The following is a 19648-nucleotide window of genomic DNA, read 5'->3' as shown; positions in this document are numbered from 1 at the left end:
TATTGTCTGCACATTTCGAGAGAAGCCTGCAGCTCATGGGCTGATGGGTCTATCATATGTACATTTAAACTGCTCTTTAAGGCTGGGAAAAAAAGGATATTATTTACAGAAAATAATGTTTCAGATGCAAGGGGGGAGAGAGGATATTATCAGCAACGGACCGAAGATTAGTGTGAAGAACTTATTGAATGGTATTTATCAATGGTGTGCAAAACAGGAGGCCTAGTGTCTGCTTGTCACTCTTAAAGGTGCTTCCGGTCTTTTACTTTTCCGTTCTGGGATGTCTTGTGCCATGCCTTTCCACAGCAAGCTGGTAGTGACATGCTACACCTCAGTGGAAACAACATCATTCATTTTTATGTTTGACAGCAGCAATAAAGCCCAGCTAGAGGTTTATTTTAACAATTAAGGAGCAAGGGGAAGACATCACTGTATCACGAAAGGTCTGGGTCTTGATTTTTTACTCGACCTCTGCAATGCCGTGGCTGGTGATTGGTCAGAACTGCAGTGCAAGAAACCAGGGAGGCATAAGTGTTAAATCATTAATAATTGATTACCGGCCAGCAGGGCTAATCAGCCCAGGCTGGTCTGTAATGGGGAGGAACGATGATCCCAGGAGAAGCTAATTCACGTGGATCACGAAAAAGTGACCCGGTCAGAACAGCGAACCTTGAGCCCTGGTGAGAATACGATGGTTTCTCAGGGCAACCGCTAGCCAAAGGACGCTGTCTTGATGACGCCTTTTCACAAGCAACCGATTGAGCTCGGCGTTTTTAAAGTATTACTGCAGCCCCTTCCCTTACATAATTGCGTGGTCCGACACAGCCTATTTGGATACTTGTCGTACGTGGAGAGAGAGTTATGTTTCTGTAAGTGGGCCATATCGTCACTCAGCCATAGTGTCCCCTGAGATGATATTTGAGTAAAATCAGTTGGCTGTAAGATTTAACTAAACGGCTTCTCACCACTTGGCACGATTTCTTAAAACAAAAAATCTAAGAATACAAAACATTTCCTATAGGCTGATTTTTTTGCAGATTAGTATGTAGGTTTATGCTGTCCATATGCTATAGGTTTATTTTTGAACGTGCCATATGGGTGTTTGAAGATCAAGATAGCTGATGCAATGCAGAATGCATGCGGCTCGCTCCTACATGTTTAAGGCTCTTGACTTTGGCATCGGTGGGTCTTGAACACAATACTTCTGCTAATGACAGGCTAGGATTTTGTATAACATCACTTTATTAACCCTTTACAATTTCTTGCATTAGGAATTATCTTTTCGAGAGCCTGGGGTCAGAGCACATGGTCTGCCATTGTACGGCACTCCTGGAGCAGTTGGGGTTAAGGGCCTTGCTCAGGAGCCCGGATTTCTCTGCTTGCTGTGGGATTTGAACCAGCAACCTTCCAGCCAAAGGTGCAGATCCTGAGCCACAGAGCCACCGCTCTGCCCCTAAAGCTCTATTCCACCCAAAAAAAGAAATCACTCATCCAGTCTCATGATGTCGCATAATCCGGGTGGGGGTAAAATTGGTGTTGGTGGAGGGTATTTGTAAAGGCTTTGAGTCAAGTGTCCAGAAGAGTGCAATGTAAATGTAAGGATTTATCAATTATTTAACTCTTAATCATAGATAACCTTTGAACAGTTTCAACTGTTTATGCTGTCAAACTAACACTAAACTTTCTAGATTTAAATCTGAACGGGATGCTTTATGTGTGTTCTGTAAGGCTGGAAAAAAAAAACTCTTACCACATTTGTTACCTCTATGTATACAAAGTTGTTTTGGATAGACTTGCAAAATGCCAACTTTAAGCATTTAAATGTGAATGTTAGATTTAAGGAGTTTGTTATTATGTTTTACTCCGCAATATGTAATATGGGGGGAAAAAACGTTTATAATGAATTTGTTAATACTAATGGGTAGATAATCATATTCACAAAACACGTTGGCTCAAACTCTGTCCTTTAATACTTATAAATTGGGAATGCAATGTTACTTAACATAAAAATAAAGTAACAAAGAAAAAAAATCAGAGTTAATAAAAGTTTAACTTATTGTCAGATTGCTCAGCTTTAGGAAGTTGGGTTTAAAAACCGTTTAAACAGACAATCCCATTTGAAACTGCACAGAACACAATAATAACGATAATTTAAAACCCTGGCTTCGGTATAGTGTTTCAGGCATTCATATTAAGGGAAACAAAGCTTTCACTGGCCCATTAGCAAACTTTATTGATATAAAAAAACAGACCAAAAAGAAAAAGAATAATGGACACAGCGCGAGCCTGCGATCTTTCCTCAACCGTCCACACCACAGTTTTTCCCTGGGTCAGAGATTAAATGAAATTTTAACATTCACATTAAATGAATGACCACATACTGAATATGTTAACCCAAATATGTCTCACATTATTATTATTATTATTATTATTATTATTATTATTATTATTATTATTATTATTATTATTATTATTATTGTTGTTGTTGTTGTTGTTGTTGTTGTTGATGATAATAATAATAATAGGGCCTCCAACACGGCTGTTCCGTATTTTCATACAACAATTTTCTTGCTTCTGTCTGGTTGCTGCTCTCGTCTTTAGGAAGTGTTGGTGGACGGCCGGTGCCCGCCTGCCTGCCTGCCAGCCGTCCCACTCAGCGCAGGAAGCGATCCCTTCCCCCGGCGAGTTCGTCAGGAAACGGAACCAAAAGCTTCACTGCCATTAGTGATGGCGGATGTGCACGAAGCGGACGCGATGAAGAATTTCCACGGGGGTTTCGATCGGATAGACGCGGATATGTGCCGCTTCCCATATTGCATCGTGTGGACTCCCATTCCGGTGCTGTCGTGAGTCTCTCTTATTTTACCTCTCTGCGACTGAGGTTTGTAAATGGGCTGGTTCCGCAGGTACCGTTTTTGTCATATTGTATCAGTTCAAATCCTGTGCCGAGGTTGTTGGGTAATCGCAGTGTGGGGCCCGTGTCGTTTTTATTATGAGTTACAAAAATGGGCTCCGTTAGTGCTCACTGAGACAAAGCAGCGTTTCGTTGCTGTTGCCGAACTGAAACAGACAGGTATTCGGGGCCAGTAAGGTGTCTTAAATAATTCACAACATCCCCAGACTGACATTCAGGATGCGCGGCTGATGGTGGCTCAGGAACAACACCGCGGATGTAGGTCTTCCTTATTGTCCAAATTTAGGTCTCGACAGCTGATCGTGAAAATAGAATAGCTGAGACAGCGAAGCAAAGTGACCCATTTTTCCATAACGCGGTGATCTAAAAATCAACTGTCCCACATAAATCATTGTCTCTCCTGTGAGGTCGGAGAAGAAAATGGGGAAAGGCATAAAAACTTCCACTTCCGAGGACTGTGTCTGTAAGCTCTTTTACAAATTTCAGGTTAATATTATGATTATTGTAGCATGAAGCAGTACTTGAGTTTCTTCAATACTATGTGAACTACACCTGTCATCCCATGCAGAGAATCGGGTCCTGCACCTGTTTTTAGCTTGTAAGAGCATATGAATCCGAAGCAAATCGAGCTGTCATGTTGTAGCACTCTTCCTTTTCCTTGCTAAATCTCTGAATTTATTTAGTAGATGTCACAAGTTCATTATGTCCAGGGGCTGTGAGGTGGGTCTGAACGTTAACATCCTTTTCAGTTGACATAAGTGCCTGGTATTTTCAAAGATTATTTCACTACCAATAGTTACTTTCAGTTCTGGAAGAAGTACACCTGGATTCTATTAAGAACATCAGGAAAATTACAAATGAGAGAAAGGTCATGTGGCCCATTTAGCTTGTTTTTTGGCAGCTATATGATCTGAGGGTCTCATCCAGCCACTTCCTGAAGGAAGCCAGGTTATTGAACAACATGGCTGGTTTGCTTGATCCAGACTCCCACAGCTCTTTGTGTAAAGTTGTATTCCCCCTGCTGTGTCTATGAAATGCACTTCCACTTGCTTTCCATTTACTAGATGCTTTTGACCTTTTGATGCACTATTTTGATGCAAAAGCTTAGCTTGTATAGTATGTGGTTTATTAACATTGTCCACACACAAGATGGACGCTGATTACTTGTTAAATGTTAAATAAAGGCATTTATGCACACTGGACCCATAGGAGTTTCTGTGTAAAGCTGTCAAAATAAACGAGGACGTGTGCATAAACTACAGGGAGTGGTGTTGTGTGCTAGTCCCAGAATCCCACTCTCACCAGCAGGGTTCATTGTAAGGAATGTGGCTCAGCAGTCATTGCAGGAAGGCTGTGGAGATTAATGTTCATTGGGACCTGCCCTGGAAGCCTGCATGCATATATCCTCCTTCAGGTCACAGTTCAACCCAGCCGCAGGCTGTAAGTCATTAAAAAAACTGGATTACAAGAGTTTGTTTTCCAGTGCCATCTTTGGACACATACACAGGGAGGCTTGCTTTTCTACTAATCTGGGCCAGAAGGGGATGGCTGAGATGGCGCATTGTTGACAGTCTCTGCGCTATCAGGAGTTCTTTACAAGAAGCCAAGTAAAAACTAGGAGAAACAATTTCTGAGTGTGTAAACGTGGAGCCCCAGCGTGTCAGTCTAACTGTCTTTATATAGAGGTGGTGTTTGGGCAGCAGTGTGGAGAGTACTGATTAGGGTTCTGACTCATAACCTGAACGTGAGACACCGCTGTTGTAGTCCTCAGCAAAGTAATTCACCTAATTAAAGCTATGGCACCAAATTCATCTGAAAGTAGTGATGGTACAACTAGGCAGAAGATACAGAATTGCTTGGCCATGCAGGGCCTGATATAGACAGTCATGCAGGTGGCTTCTCTTTGCTCCAGGAGTATAGAAGAGTTCCAGGGAATTCTGGATTCTGCTTTTAGTCTGGTGGAGCACTGTCTTGCCATTGATTCAAATGTGCAGCTGTTCTTAAAGACCCACTTTCTCATCATGCTGTTTTTTTTTGTTCTATTTCAGGTATTTACTGCCTTTCATTGGGCACATGGGAATCTGCACGTCTACTGGTGTGATCCGAGACTTTGCTGGACCTTATTTTGTGTCGGTAAGAAGTGACTGCAGATGTGAGGTTTTGTCCAGTTCTCGAGGATGATACTGTAGGTGGTCGTTCCGGTTGTTGATTTGGCTGTTTCAGGATAAAATACACAGGCGCACAGCAAGTGTGATCAGGTCTCTCTCAAGCCATGAAACATTGTGGTGTTGGTTTGCTGATGCAGAAGCGTTTTTCCCCCAAGTAAAACATTTCCTTTGTTTGCATCATCTGATTTTCTCCAAACATGTGTTTCAAAAAATCCTCAGGTAGTTAACAGATTTATTTCCCCTTCATGGAAAGAAGAACTGATCAATCCAGTTTCTTACAATAGCAGTTCATTCAGAGTAGTAGAGTAGTTTATTGCCATATGCACACGTGCATTGGAATTCTTAACCACGCTGATCTCTCGGGACATACACAGTAAAACAGAAAACACCACACAATGTAGACAGTACATTACAAAGATAATAAATAATAACACGAACAATAATGTGCTGTGGGACATATGTAATAGTGAGAAAGAAAACATGGTAGACCATGTTAAAAGACCATGAGATGTAGACAATGATATGGCCAGCAGCCATATCACCCTGCAACTCACAACTGGCAACCCACTGAAGCTAAGCGAGTGTGAGCCTGGTCAGTACCTGGATGGAGACCTCCTGGGAAAAACTAAGGTTGCTGCTGGAAGAGGTGTTAGTGAGGCCAGCAGGTGGCGCTCACCCTGTGGTCCATGTGGGTCCTAATGCCCCAGGATAGTGATGGGGACACTATACTGTAAACAGGTGCTGTCCTTTGGTTGAGACGTAAAACCGAGGTCCTGACTCTCTGTGGTCATTAAAAATCCCAGGGCGTTTCTCGAAAAGAGTAGGGGTGTAACCCCGGTGTCCTGGCCAAATTTCCCATTGGCCCTTACCAATCATGGCCTCCTAATAATCCCCCTCTATGAATTGGCTACATTACTCTGCTCTCCTCCCCACTAATAGCTGATGTGTGGTGAGCGTTCTGGCGCACTATGGTTGCCGTCGCATCATCCAGGTGGATGCTGCACATTGGTGGTGGTGGAGGGGTGTCCCCATTACCTGTAAAGTGCTTTGAGTGGAGTGTCCAGAAAAGCGCTATATAACTATAAGCAATTATTAATTATAATTATTATTAATTATTAAAAAGTTCATAGTGCAGGTGTGTATTGAGTCTGCTGTTGAGGATACGTACTGCAGAGGGATAGAAGCTGTTCTTAAGTCTAGTGCTTAAGCATGGGTGAGAGCAGTTTGTGGCCGGGATGGTTGTTTGAGTGAAATGTCAGTTGCCTTTCTGGAACATTTACCAGTATAACCTATATAACCTATAAAAAAAAAACCTTTTTGTTTTACAGGAAGACAACATGGCCTTTGGGAAACCCACAAAGTAAGAGTGTTAATCTAGATTTGGGGTAGATTGCATTGGGAGGTGGGGTCACAGTTGTTCATGGCACTGGGTAACATCTCCATATTGTGGTTGGCCAGGCAGAGGGAGTTAATAGTAAAAACAAAATCAAACTATAACGGATCCCCCTGGTGCTGCAATCTTACCAGAAAAGTAAGCAGTCAGAAAATGAATGGGTGGAAATTCTCCGGGTTCTCTGGTAGTATGTACTTGATGCGAGTTCTGTTGCTGGCCTTGAGGAGCTGCTGCAGTGCAGTATGATTCGGCCGTGTGTTGACTTGTGCCGTTTGTCCTGTCCTTTGCTCAGGTACTGGAAGTTAAATGTGAACAAGGTGTACGCTGGCGGGTCCAGCGCCTGGGACACGGCTGTTCACGATGCCTCTGAGGAGTACAAGCACAGAATGGTGAGGAGCGGCCCGTGTTACTCTGGAGGGGCCACGCGGAGGTGGATGCTGGGATGGATCTTTTCTTTGTGGAGCTCCTGATTGGCCGAAGGAGCCGGTGAAGGCCCTGGCTCCGAGCTTGTTGGGTTGGGCTCTGTGGCTCAGGCGTGGCAGGTCTGAGCTTGGGGGGGGTCTCTCTGCGACTGGGATTCCAGGAAATCAGAAGATATTTAGAAACTCCTCTGCACTTTCTCACAGCAGTATAATTTAAAGCGGAAAAAAAAAAAGTCGCTCAAAATCGAAGGCTACTTAAAGATGGAACCCAGTTATCAGGATTCTGAGTAAAATGTTTTCAGACCGGTCTGCATTCTTGTAGACTGTAGAAAAAATAATACATCTCACGTTTGGGAAGACTTTAAGATTTGAAAAAGATTAGGTCAGTTTTAAAAAGCTCTGTTTTTTTAGTTTTAGTCACGCATCATCTTTTCACCAGCTCAAACCACTGCAGTGTAGCTGTAGCTGCTCCTCCCACGATCATGAATCTCCCTTGTCTTTCATTTCCAGCATAACCTGTGCTGTGACAACTGCCATTCACACGTGGCCATGGCCCTGAACCTAATGCGCTATGACAACAGCACCTCCTGGAACATGGTGAAGCTGTGCATCCTGTTCACAATCTACAGCAAGCACATCAGGTAGGAGCTCGCCCCCTCGCCTCGCTCGCCTCGCCTGTTACAGTGGCACATTACAGAAGTACACTGCATTTCCTGCTTTCATTTTTTATTGCTTCTCAGGTTTTGTATTTTGCCCTTGTATTTTGTATTGCATGTATTGATATTTATTTGACTGACTCTTTTATCCAAAAGTAAAAGTACTGCTTATTCTGAGTAATTTAATAAAACCTTCCAGGTGAAGAATTTTGCTCAAGGGTACAATTGCTGTGTCACCTGGGATTTGGACCCACAACCTTCCAGTTACGTGTCCAGAACCTTAATATACCTCCGCACTCCTATATATATATAGGAAACCCCTATAATACAGTTGTTACAAACACGTATTATAATAAAGTACCTTATTTTTATAATAGACCACAAAGAACGTGGAACTGGTTTTAATGTTTTTGTTTTTTAGAAGTATAAAAATTAGCAAAAGTTCAAAATCAATTATATGAAGGCAAAAAAAATTAAGATGACTTGTGATATGATAGTATGTTATAGTTAGGCTGAGAAGCTCATCTGTTTAATACAGTAACGTTCAATTAATAAACTTTAGTCCATATCGGGTGTTTTTACATTTAAAACTACCGCGATCTCAGATCAATTTATTTTGTACTGTGAAAACAAAATATTTTCTGGTTTCTTTGCTCTTATCTAGTGCTAAAGGGAAATGATGACTCAAACTGAAGCTCATCTCTTCTGCAAGTAATTTGTTTATAATCATCGTAATTCATTTCAGGGTGTGGATACAAAAATTGTAATTTCAGGTAGCTAAGCAGCTGATAAGCAGCTAAGCAGGAAGAATTCAAGGAAGGACAGTTAAATGGTACATTTTTTTTATTTTATTTAGGTGAATTCTAAAATGAGCATCAGAAAATCAGAATATGATAAATGTATTTCCAAGGTACTCGGTTCATTTGTTTTTAAAATCATTAGAGGAAAGATATTTTAGCGCACTGATGCTGCAGCTCCGGATAAATGAGTTTGATCCTCACTTCATCACAGAGCCTTGATGTTGTCTTTTGTCAGAAGAAATAATAAGTGGTTAGCCTTGTCTTTTCAGGATGTAGGTCGGTAGGAGACGTGTGAAAATATACAGAGCAACAAGACCAGCCTTGGGGAAAGCTGGTATATTAGTCCTGTGTGTCCTTTGCTGTCTGCAGTCACAGGCGGTAGATGACGAATGAGGTGCTCTGTTTCCCAGGGAGCAGCCAGCCTACTGTTGGTACTATACCAGCGACCTTGTGACCCTGGTGCATTCACACTGGACACGCTAGGTCTGCTTTTGTGCAGCTGTTGCAGCTGTGCCCCTCTCAGCTAACTCATGTTGCACCAAAGTCTGAGCACATTCAATAAAAAATTGCCTTTCGGGGAAAAAAATAATTTTCTTCTGGGGTAAAAATATTGGGCAGCATGTTGGTACAGTGGTTAGCATTGAGGTCCTGGGTTCAATCCCTGAGGTGCTATCTGTGTGGAGTTCAAATGTTCTCCCCTTGTTCACTTGGGTTTTCTCCCAGAGTCCCCAGACATACTGGTAGGTTAATTGGCCCTGGTGTGAGTGTGTGTCTGCCCTGTGATGGACTGGTGTCCCATCCAGTGTGTGTCCTACCTTGCATCCACTGCTTGCCTGGGTGTGCTCCTGTGCCCTGTGGCTCTGAATTGGGTAAAGCAGTGTAGAAAATGGGTGAAAGCAAAAAAAAATATCTTTTACAACCTGCTTTTAACTGGGCTTGTGTTCTGCTTTTAATAATGAGAACGTCTCTCATCGGGCTTCTACAGTCTAGACTAGAGAAGAGTTGGGCTTATCCAGCGCTCTCTGAATCTTCAGCTCTGATAGGGTTAGGTCACAGCCCAGTCTCGCGTTCCTGCTCCACATTCTAAAAAACAAGCTTATCCTTTTCCTGTAGATGGAAGACAAGAACAATTACAATGGAGTGGAGGCTATTCGGTCCAGCTAGCTTGTTTGGTGCTTATTAACAAATTGATTGAAGGATCTCATCCAGCCCTTTCTAGAAAGAAGGCCGGATATCAACTTCAACAACATGCCTGGGCAGTTAATTCCTTAATCCCACGCCCCCTCTGTGTAAAGAACTGTCTCCTGCTCTAGGGTCTTAATGCACTTCCACGCAGTTTCTGCCTGTGTCCTCCGGTTCGTGTTTCACTGTTCATTCTGAAACACAGAGAGAAAAGGCTCTTGGGACAGATGTTCAGCTGAGCTTGTGAGAACAAGTTTCCTTTTTTTCTGAAATCAATTGTCAGTGTTGAGGGAGATGGGGACATTTAAACATGTAAGAGATTTTCTTTATGTAACTGTTGTTTATTCCAGGAAACGTGCTCACAAATGAGAAAGGCATACAGGATGAAAGGTGGCCTTTTATTTAAACCACGTCTTTTGAATTTATCACTGTGGACATTTAGAGCCAAGCCACCAGTACCTTTAGTGGGTTCAGAGTCAGTTAAATTGTGCATGTGGGAAACTGCTCTGGATCATCGTGTGGGAACAGGTGAGATTAAAGGTCACTTTGGAAAACCCCTGTGACATCACGGGTAAAATATTAGGGATTCTTGTGGCTAAACCGCAGTGTTTTGAAGCTACACCTTGTGTACCACACCAGAACTGTTACAGCGTCTGTGCTGGAGGGAGGGAGCATTTAAAAGCTTTTTAAAACAGGCCAGTGATGACAAGAGTGCATATTTCAGCTGCTTGGATCCACAACTATACTGTGCAGCACCTTTCCGATAGGTGGCTGTGATGAACTGCTTACAGCTTCTAGACCTGTAGCTGTTTGTGTATGGATTCTGACGTGGTTTATGTTTTTAAACCCTTTTAGTTGTGTCAGTTTTCTGAAAACCTGGCTGCCCTTCGTGCTTGTGCTGGGGATTGTCCTGACTGTGGCCTTGGCTCTGAACATGCGGTGAGGAGGGGGCAGCTCTTGACACTGAAGGTGGGACAGCAGGCCTGGCTCATGTGGAATGCAAACCGAACACACGACGGCCTTCCTGTAGCTGAAGACCCCTCTCCGGACCTGGCATTGTAACCCATCTCTGCACTTTCCAGCGTTGTACTCTCGGTTGGATTTCCTTGTCCTTTTTTGTTAAAGCAGTCTCTTACTAACGGAAGCTGAAGAGGAAAGAAAACAAAGGCAGACAAGCGAGATGTAAGTTGCAGCGGAGGGGGTGGTTTGTGCAGTCTGGACTTGGGGATTGCATTCCCTTCAACAGCGGCGGAAGGGATTCGACTCCCAGATTGTCCCCTGATGCACGCCTGAGCTGTGGAGCAGGGTGGGCGGACAGGCTGGGAATGGGAATGGGACAAAGGGGTGGGGGGGTAGGTGGAAGAGCCTGATCAATCAGAGCAAGTGAATGATTTGCCCTCCGCCAGCAAGGATGAGCCAGGCCCCCTGTGTAACAAGCTTCTCCATTATCTTCTCGCTTCCTGGGTTTTGTCATTATCTGGATCATCTGCCTCAGAACTACATCTGTTGTCAGACACACCATACTTTCTCCTGTTTTTTCTTGGGCGGGAGCCAGTCAATTTTATCTAATAGTTCTGTTTTATTTGTCCTCCCTCTGCAGGATGCATTATTTTGTTTGATTGCTCACCTGTGGTTTACTCTGTATTATTTGACTTTTCAGGACACATGATTCTGGGGTGCGACAATATCTAAACAACAAAGAAGTGAAACATCTCGTCAGAACTGAGTAGCTGAAGTATCTGTTCTAGTTACCAGAGTCCCTGCAGGCATATGATAGTTGGTGTTAAGTGCTGTGTAAAATTCACTCTAAACCAAAAGCTTAATAATTGCAGCTGAATTGCACTGTAACATCTGGGATGCTTCTTGTGTGTTTATTCCTGACAGCCTTTAAGGATATTGTTGGCATCTTGAGATGCATATGACTTTCTTGTCTTGCAGGTTCAATATTTCAATATTAATTCACACTTTGAATATAAAAAATATTTAAATAAAAAAAAATTTCATACCTATTTTAAAGCTTGGAAATATCCAAGTCTTAATACTGGCCATGGTCTAATGTAGCAGAGAGTCTTGTCTTTGGTCTTTCCCCTCATTTTCAGTTTTCCTCCCCTTCAAGGGAAAACAGTTCTGGACTAATGTAGTAGATTCTAGAATTCAGAATCCTCATGATTTCAAGGTGCAAAAGTAAAATACCAATGTGCTTTGTAAATATGCCAATCGAAAAAGACATAAGGAAATTCACCAAAGAGAAATTTACAGCAGAGAAAATCTTTCTAACAGCCAGAACTGTCTAAAATACATTTGCACTTACAAGCTAATTAAATGTTAGTAGCGTATTTATCCAGCAATATACTGTTTGAATGCTAAAATAATACTCTCTATCTGCCAAAAAGAAACACATAAAGGTGAAATAGTCCAGATTGTTTTCAGATGTCTTTGCAAATGTTTTTTTTTTGGTAGCTTTAACCCCAGCACACTTCATTTCAAGCGTTCTGGAACACACGCAAAAAAAGAACTTCCCATTTCATAAAGCTGGCTCTGCACTTACAACCCTTTGAATATATTGCATTTTGCAAATGTCTGCATTGTTTTGAAATTAGACTACTGCAAACCCAAAACAGACAGTTGGCAGCACTTATCTCTCCAGCCCTGGAAAGCTGTATGCATAACCTGTCTCTGCCTGCTGTATAGTCAGAGTCCTGTACACCTATTAGAACACTTCACCATTTGCCACAAACTTCATTTTTCAAGTATCTTTTTACAAATTTGCATTTAAAGATTGCTTAAATTGAAATTGGGCAGCAGTTTGCAGTGGTAGACATTGCTGCCTCACAGTGCTGGGGTTTAATTCCTGAGCTGGGGTGCTATCTGCATGAACTTCGTAGCTGTGTAGGTTAATTGGCTCCTAGGAAGATTAGCCCTAGTGTGAGTGTGTGTGTGTGCGTGTCTGCCCTGTGATGGATTGGCATCCTGTCCAGGGTGTACCCTCCTTTATGCCCACTGCTTCCCAGGACAGGGTCCGACTCCCCACATCCATGAACTGGAAGAAGTGGTTAGAAAAGGGATGAATAAATTAAAATAGTCTAAGCAGTCCAGTTCAGTTCCACAACTGCAGAAAAGGGAATCTCTTAATCCCACTTAGTAACAGAAGAGCATAAGAAGCTTCTTGATGAAAACTATGCTTTGTTATGTTGAGAGCAAGCAGGTTTAAAATGTGAATGTAAGATTTTTGAAGGATGTTCTAGGATTTATTTTGGGGTGGTGCTCTTTGGCCAAAGTGGCACTCCCCGAGTTCTTGCACACTGGAGTCGGAGAAGAGGCCTGTTGCTAAGGTACTGCGGTCTCAGTGACAGATTTAATCCCTTCATTGTTGGTGGAATTGAACAAAAAGCTGACCTTCACTTTCACTGCCAAGCAACCGAAAGCAGCAGGTAGTGCCTTGGAAGTATGGCCTAAAAAACGCTAAGGAGGAGTTGTGAAAATGCCTTCCCTTTGTTTCCACCTTCAGATGCCCTGTCGAATGTTGTGTTTTTCTGTTCGGTGCCGTTTGTTTCAGGGTTGAAATGAATGATTTTGGATTTTCCTTCTTGGGCCACTGACCATTAAAAAAATCTGACGCTTGAATCCCACACTAATATTCACTTAGGTTTGCATAAAGAGCAATAATAACCAAGCTACTAATGATGATAACAGAAGTCGTTTCCCCGTGTTACCTTATGTCTGATCAGCAGACCTATCTTTCCTTTTTTTTGGAGAGCACCTGTTACCCGGTGAGCATAAGTGCTTAATGGGATGCATTTACTGATTGAAGCAGTGCAGTCACCATCATCAGGTTTCAATGGAAATTGAGCTTGTCTAACTAATAGAACGGCATATTTTACTTTATTCTTTAGAGTAATAGGAATATATGTTATTGGTGTAATTGGGGATGTCAGGCTTTCCAAAATAAATCTCGCTCAAAGATTTATTTTAAATAAAACATGGTCTAATTCTTATTAGTGTGCTTCCATGTTGGTGGGCATATTGGGCAGACGTCTGCACCCTGACGTTTCCTTGTACAGTGACCATGCCGGCTTTGAGCCCCTGATGTTTAATGTCTTGATCATTTGTAGTGGTAATTGAGGGCTCAAGGAAATCATTTTAAATGGGTTTAGAGATGATCGTGGGAAGTACATTCAAACAGAAAATAAAGGAACAAGCAGCGTTTACCTCTGTGCTGACAAGTGAAAAGAATGAAGGGGAAAATGTCATTTTGGCTGTGGGGTCTGAACATCAGTACATCTGAACTGAAGAGAGCTTCCCAGCTGAAACACTTCTCTTCCTTTTTACTTTTCAGGGTGAAATTAACCTCTGCATGTTCCCAATCTAAATTGTAGATACTCCTCTCGGTGTTTGACAGCTTTTCTGATCTTTTAAATAATTCTTCCCGTTTCTATATATTTCAAGTGGTGAGTAATGATAGCAGAGTGCATCTTCCCCCAGTATCCTACAGGATCCTGTAGATGTTGTTAGCTGTGTGTCATAGCGCGTAGGAGGGTGTTGTGTGGATTCTTTTACAATCGAAGTCTCAGAACTCTTCCTGCAGAAGCAGAGGTAAAATACAATCAACAATGCAGCAGTACAAGGCAACAACTCCTGCAGCATAGAGAAACAGAGGATGTCTGTAAAATATAGTTGCGCTTGGTAACATTTTCCTACTGTGTTCTGAGATCCTCAAAAAGTACAATAAGGTGGTTGAAATTAAATAAGCTTTCTTGTATAGCTCTGTTGCGGATGTGATCATTCTCCTATTTTTGTAAGAAATGAATAAAGGATTGTGAATGTAATTGGGCGAGTTGAATATTCTTGACTACTCCCTGTACAGCAAGTGTTGGTGTTCATGTCAGAGAAGCTGGCTCGCATCTGTCATGGTTTTCATTTCCAAGCAGCAAACAAGACTTTGTAGTGACTCCTGGCATGTAGATCGCAAAACATAAGGCATGTTACAAATGAGGGTAGGCCCTTCACCTCATCTAGTCAGCAGATAGCTAGTGGCTAAAGCACTTTCATTTCTTCTAGCCCTGTCCTGAAGGCAGCCAGGATATCGGCTTCAACAGCATGGCTGAAGAGCTTCCAGATCCTTTCCACCCTCTGTGGCAAAGATAATTGGTCTCCTCTTCTGAGGTTTCACTCTGCTCTGCCCTTTAGTGCCCATTTTCCTGTGTTCGTGTTTGGCTGTGGGCTCTGCGGAAGTCCAGTGGGAAGGCTTTGTCCACTCCCTTGGGGATTTCGAATGCTTGAATCGGGTTGAACCGAGGTGGATCTTTGTTCGCCCTGAGCAAACTTCAGTTTCATGGGTTGCAAACCTACCGGTATTGTTTTTCTAAATATATTGCACTGAGGAAAGTTAGTAAAGGCTTCAGTTCTCCCTCTTCTTTTTGCCTCCTTTTTTTCAACAGCATGTATCCTGTTTGTATGTATGCGTTAGGAATGTGTTGGGCTCTTTAAGTGCTTTCTTGAGAAAGCACTGCTACAGGGTGACTCTTCTGTGCTGTGTTCAGATCTGGGTGTGGGGTTTTGAACTGAAATTCATTTACACTGGCGCTGATGAGATCTAGGTTTATTCAGCCCTCTTTATAAAAATACTTTTTGGATTTTATGCCGAGCAGTGCTTGTTAAGAGGCAGTCTTTTTTTTATTGATAGCCGATTTTGGATCATTACGAATGCGTTTGTTTCAAGGCCTGACTGGGTAATCATGTTCAACTGGCTGAACACTGCCAGGCTCTGCTGGGTACTGCCTGAGGGACAGGTGGTTGTTGGTGGAATTGAAACCTTTCCTCTTCCTGGTACTTAAGCTTTTCAGTCTTGAGTTCAGTTTTCTTCAGTTATTTTCAGCTCAAACCATACAGGATCATAAAATCTTATTCTGGTAATGTAAAACGTTTCCTATAAATGTTAATACATTAAATGTTAATACAATTTACTGCAAATTGATCCAGTACATCGAGTCAATTCTGTGCAGTCCTTCCCTAAATTCCTGTTTAGACGATGAACCGTAAGAAAGCTGCTGCCAGGCTGGAAATAAATCGTCACTGAGCATGGCGTTCGTACAGGATGTCCCGAGACAGTACCTCGCACGCCTGGTGAGGGGGGGGTGTGACTCACGCTTAGGCTGTGAAGGCTGAGCTGTGAAATATCGGCAGGTTGATTTAAGATCCAATAATATCCTTTTCCAAGAGCCAAGTGTTCGTTATTCAGAACCACTGGCATTCAGGATCCTGGAGTCTGGCCGCTGGAATGCAGAACCCTGCAGTAAACTGACAAGGCCGTCCTTAAAGATCACCGAGAAACCCGTGTCTTTTAAGTGATCAGACTACAGCTCGGACACCTCCACCCTGGGTAGTGCTGGGTTGTTCTGTATTCATGTCTATCTGAACTAAATCATATGAGCACAAGTAAGAAATTGTACCTTTCCCTTTTCACCTTGCTGTACTTGAACTGAAATGATACCAGGTTCCGTTTTGCAATAGTTTATGAGCAATAGATTGATGATCTGTGCATATGTCAATAGAGATGTTTACTTGAGAAGTGCGCCCCTTTTTTAAGCGTGTTTTTAGTGATGGTAATTTGACGGGCAACGGGAGTTTAATAATAGGTATCAGTTCTAAATATGTTGCGGCTCAAATCATACAGTTGATCATTATTTTATTTAGCGTGTCTTCGTTTCGCATTTGGAAAGTAACTGCGAACCTTTTCATGTTCTGCTTTTACATTCTCTTGGTCAGAAAACGTTCACAATGTTTCATGAGAATTCAATACTTCAAGAACTGGAAAAAGAAGTCGGTAGTGTTTGATCTAGAATCGGAGACAAGGACTGCTAGTCAGGAAAAATCGTGAATTCTCTTATCTTTCTGGGGTTTCTCTCTCTTGTGTGGGAGCCGCGGTAGGAGCAGAATAGTTTTAATATGACTTGTGTGAAAGGCCATAGACTATTTTCTGTCTTTATCATAATTGACACGTAGCTGTCAAAAGCTTGTCTGCTTTGATTCATTTCCTATTCTCTTTGCGATCTCGGTGGAGTTTAACCGGGCTGTAGGAGGTATTATCGTGGCAGGAGCCCAGTCTGTGATCTTTCCTCGCGTTAGCCAACATGAAAGAGATGCAGAGCGCCAAAACGTTTGTTAACTTGTTAGCTCAAAGGGGCGCCCGCTGTTTTCTTGACACCACTGCCTCCTGTCATTTTTTTTTAACATTCAAGACGCAGAAGGTGTTTGAATTGCTAATACTGTAGGGGACAAAGTGCGTTATTTACATAGTGTTAATGAGTGCGCCTTTTCGTGCTTATCTGATTTTTAGTACTGAATCAGAAAGCATGAAATACTTCTACCGTTTGCTAACTTTTAGTAGACGACGCTCTCACTAATACGTTCTCACAGTTTCTTGGTACAAGAAGTCATTGACAAAATACGCTAACTATACGTACATTTTCTTCTTTCAAAACTTAAGAATTCCTACACCAGAGCGGAGTAAGAAACCAGCACGCACCCCAAAAATCCAATTTTAAATGGGACTAAATGATCTTCCGGTGGATCCACCAGTTCTCATAATGATGTTTTCAGTGGATTACAGAGGGATCATGATACAAAGCCGCAGACTGTCAGATCATTATTTTCACAAGAGCACCCTTATACTACCAGATTCTGTTTTTATTTAGCAAAACCACATCTCCAGCTTTACGAAACTGAGGAGTCTCCCCAGGTACCAAGGTCTGTGTCTCGACTCACTGAATATTAATATAAATTAATGACCCAACGGCATCCGGGAAAATAGCTCACACGCTATTATTGCATTGTCTTTTATTATTATTATTATTATTATTATTATTATTAAATTATATGGAGTTCCACGGATCACGATATCGGTACACTGTTGAAGATCAGGGATGAAAAGTTTTACTTTTTCGGTTGAATTTCTTGTAGCTGCGGTGCCCTGGGTTTGTGTTTGTTGTGTTGTTGTGTTTGTCCGGCGTGCACTGTGACATTATGTCTTCCCTCCAGTCCTCAAAGCGCCGGTGAATAATCAAACTCTAATGATGGATTGGCACAGCGAGAGATTTTCTAAATTACACCGTCTCCAGCTGTCGTCTCCGGCTTTCATCTCGACGTCTCCACTGTCCTCGCCGAGATGCAGGAGTGAATGCGGTTTGAGCAGTGACGGGAGTCTTGCCAGGGCCTAATGTGTGTTTTGCTGCAAAGAGAAAGTTACTGAAACAGATAAGTGCGGCAGTACACACGGCAGAGTGCGTGCGCCTGGTCTATAATTGAGCAATTCAACCCTCTGTACATTTCCTGGAATATACCACCCTGGTTTAATAAAGCGTTTAATATAGATCTTAGCCGGGAAGTCGAGCATTCACCTGTCTGCCTCTGTGTGTTTGTATACTTCAGTTTTGGTCTTAATACGTTTTCGTTACACGAGTGTATTTTGCGATCACCAATACCAGCAATAAACACTAAAGGACTTGTTTCGAACTTGTTGCGTGAGGTTTATGTTATTTCAAACTTTAAGGTGCACAGAGTTATTTATCCCAGACTGCTAGTAGCATTCTTCCCCAAAACGCAAACTGCTGATTGATTTAACAAATCTGAATAGCCTTCGGTAAATGAATTAGCTGTACGTTAATTAACGACTTTTATTTCTTAACGGCTGCAGGTTCTGGCCAGATATCGTCTTTAATGTTGTACTTATAGCCGGTCTTACAAGGGACCTCCCGTTGTCTGTAATTGAAATTCTAATGCAAAATCGTGCACTGATCAGAATATGTTTTTGTCACGGGTTTCTTGTGGACCTCTTCTCCCTCAGTTTTAAGAAGCCTTTGCTGTAGTGGAGGTTTTGCCGAAATGAAGTTGCTCTGTGTACAGCAATTTTGCACACGAGGGGAAAACCTCTGCACCAGCGGCGCGCACTTCTGGCCGGGTGGAAAACGATATCATGGTCGGCAAATAGCCTAATAAACGACGCAGATGGAAAATGAAATTGATAGCGACTCTAATGGACCTTGAAGATTTCAGTTTGCGGCTTTCCGTTTCGCCACCGCAACTCCCGATGTTCTCCCTCGAGACGGGAGCAAGGCCCGCTCGATGACGTTTTTGGCGCGAGCGGTTCCCTCGCGTCGTTTGTCATCGTGTCACCCCTCGTCTCCGGCGGAGAGGCGCCGCCAGACAGCTCCCCAGGCTGCCGGCTCGGCCCAGATGAGCCGCACACTTCGAGATCAGAAGCGCCGCACGTTGACCTCTCCGATTAAGCAAAGTGACGGAATCAGAATGATTTTATTCTGCGTCTGCCGGAGGTTCCTGTAATCCGGTGGTCTGAGTATCCCATCTCTGCTACTGACTTCTAGCGAAGTGTTTTCTGAATTAAGTCGAAGCATTCATTAAAACTATTCATAATATGGGAACTCTAAAATGACAACAATAAAACAAAGGAAATAATGCAAATACTGAATATTCAGCATCGTTTTTTTTCCCACATAACGATACGTTAGACTTACTGTAATAAAACCGATAAAGACCTTTTCCTTAATTATAAGTTTGGGCTTTATGACTTGTTCCATTACAGCTCGCATGCTTTCAGATCCGCCCTCACTGACTGATTTCAGTGACGGCTAGTGATAATTAAGTAACAAGTTCCAGCTGGCAGACAATACATTTTCAGTTTAGGTGTTGATGCATTTTAAGTTTAGCTGCTCAGGGCAAAGACCCGCTCTTTTCTGAAAGCTGATCTGGAGCCAGTTGACAACCGTAGCAGTACCTGATCCTCGTGCAAGCAATCCGATCATCTCGGAATAATAATAATAATAATAATAATAATAATAATTAATAATAATGTGAACAATCGGGTCTTGAAGAGTTAAATCAGCTAGTTGCTCGGCTACATGCCAGGTCCAGGTCAGAAGCACCTCTTCAAGTGCCGGTTCTGTAATGAGACCCCGAACCGGGCCAGCATGGGACAGTCTGCATCCGAGAGCCGGCTGGTCCCTGAGGGTTCCAGACCGCGTCCTGTCACTATTCTCGTCCCCGCCACGCAGAGCGCAATCTGCTCCAGAGTTATTTGCGTGTTTTGCGTAGGATTGA

General features: G+C 42.7%; 1 protein-coding gene across 2 annotated transcripts; it reads left to right on the top strand.

Annotated features, from left to right (window-relative positions):
• Positions 1-2622: 2622 nt before the first annotated feature.
• Positions 2623-14361, top strand: tmem222b (transmembrane protein 222b). 2 transcript variants are annotated; one of them, XM_069195491.1, is made up of 6 exons: positions 2623-2846; positions 4963-5047; positions 6411-6442; positions 6768-6864; positions 7408-7538; positions 10391-14361. In XM_069195491.1, exons 1-6 carry the CDS (start codon positions 2728-2730, stop codon positions 10476-10478), a joined length of 552 nt encoding a protein of 183 aa, XP_069051592.1. In that variant the 5' UTR covers positions 2623-2727; the 3' UTR covers positions 10479-14361. The 2 variants fall into 2 exon arrangements, with proteins under 2 accessions (XP_069051592.1, XP_069051593.1); XM_069195492.1 differs by having other exon boundaries at positions 2822-2906.
• Positions 14362-19648: the final 5287 nt, after the last annotated feature.

The sequence above is a fragment of the Lepisosteus oculatus genome, chromosome 11, assembly GCF_040954835.1.
Source record: "Lepisosteus oculatus isolate fLepOcu1 chromosome 11, fLepOcu1.hap2, whole genome shotgun sequence".
Taxonomy (NCBI): Eukaryota; Metazoa; Chordata; class Actinopteri; order Semionotiformes; family Lepisosteidae; genus Lepisosteus; species Lepisosteus oculatus.
This window is presented reverse-complemented; position numbering and strand designations above follow the sequence as displayed.

Coding starts and splice junctions, on each gene's coding strand:
- tmem222b (XM_069195491.1), top strand. CDS start 2,728: ATGGCGGATGTGCACGAAGCGGACGCGATGAAGAATTTCCACGGGGGT. Junction 5,048..6,410: donor CTGGACCTTATTTTGTGTCG/GTAAGAAGTGAC, acceptor TTTGTTTTACAG/GAAGACAACATGGCCTTTGG. Junction 6,443..6,767: donor GCCTTTGGGAAACCCACAAA/GTAAGAGTGTTA, acceptor TCCTTTGCTCAG/GTACTGGAAGTTAAATGTGA.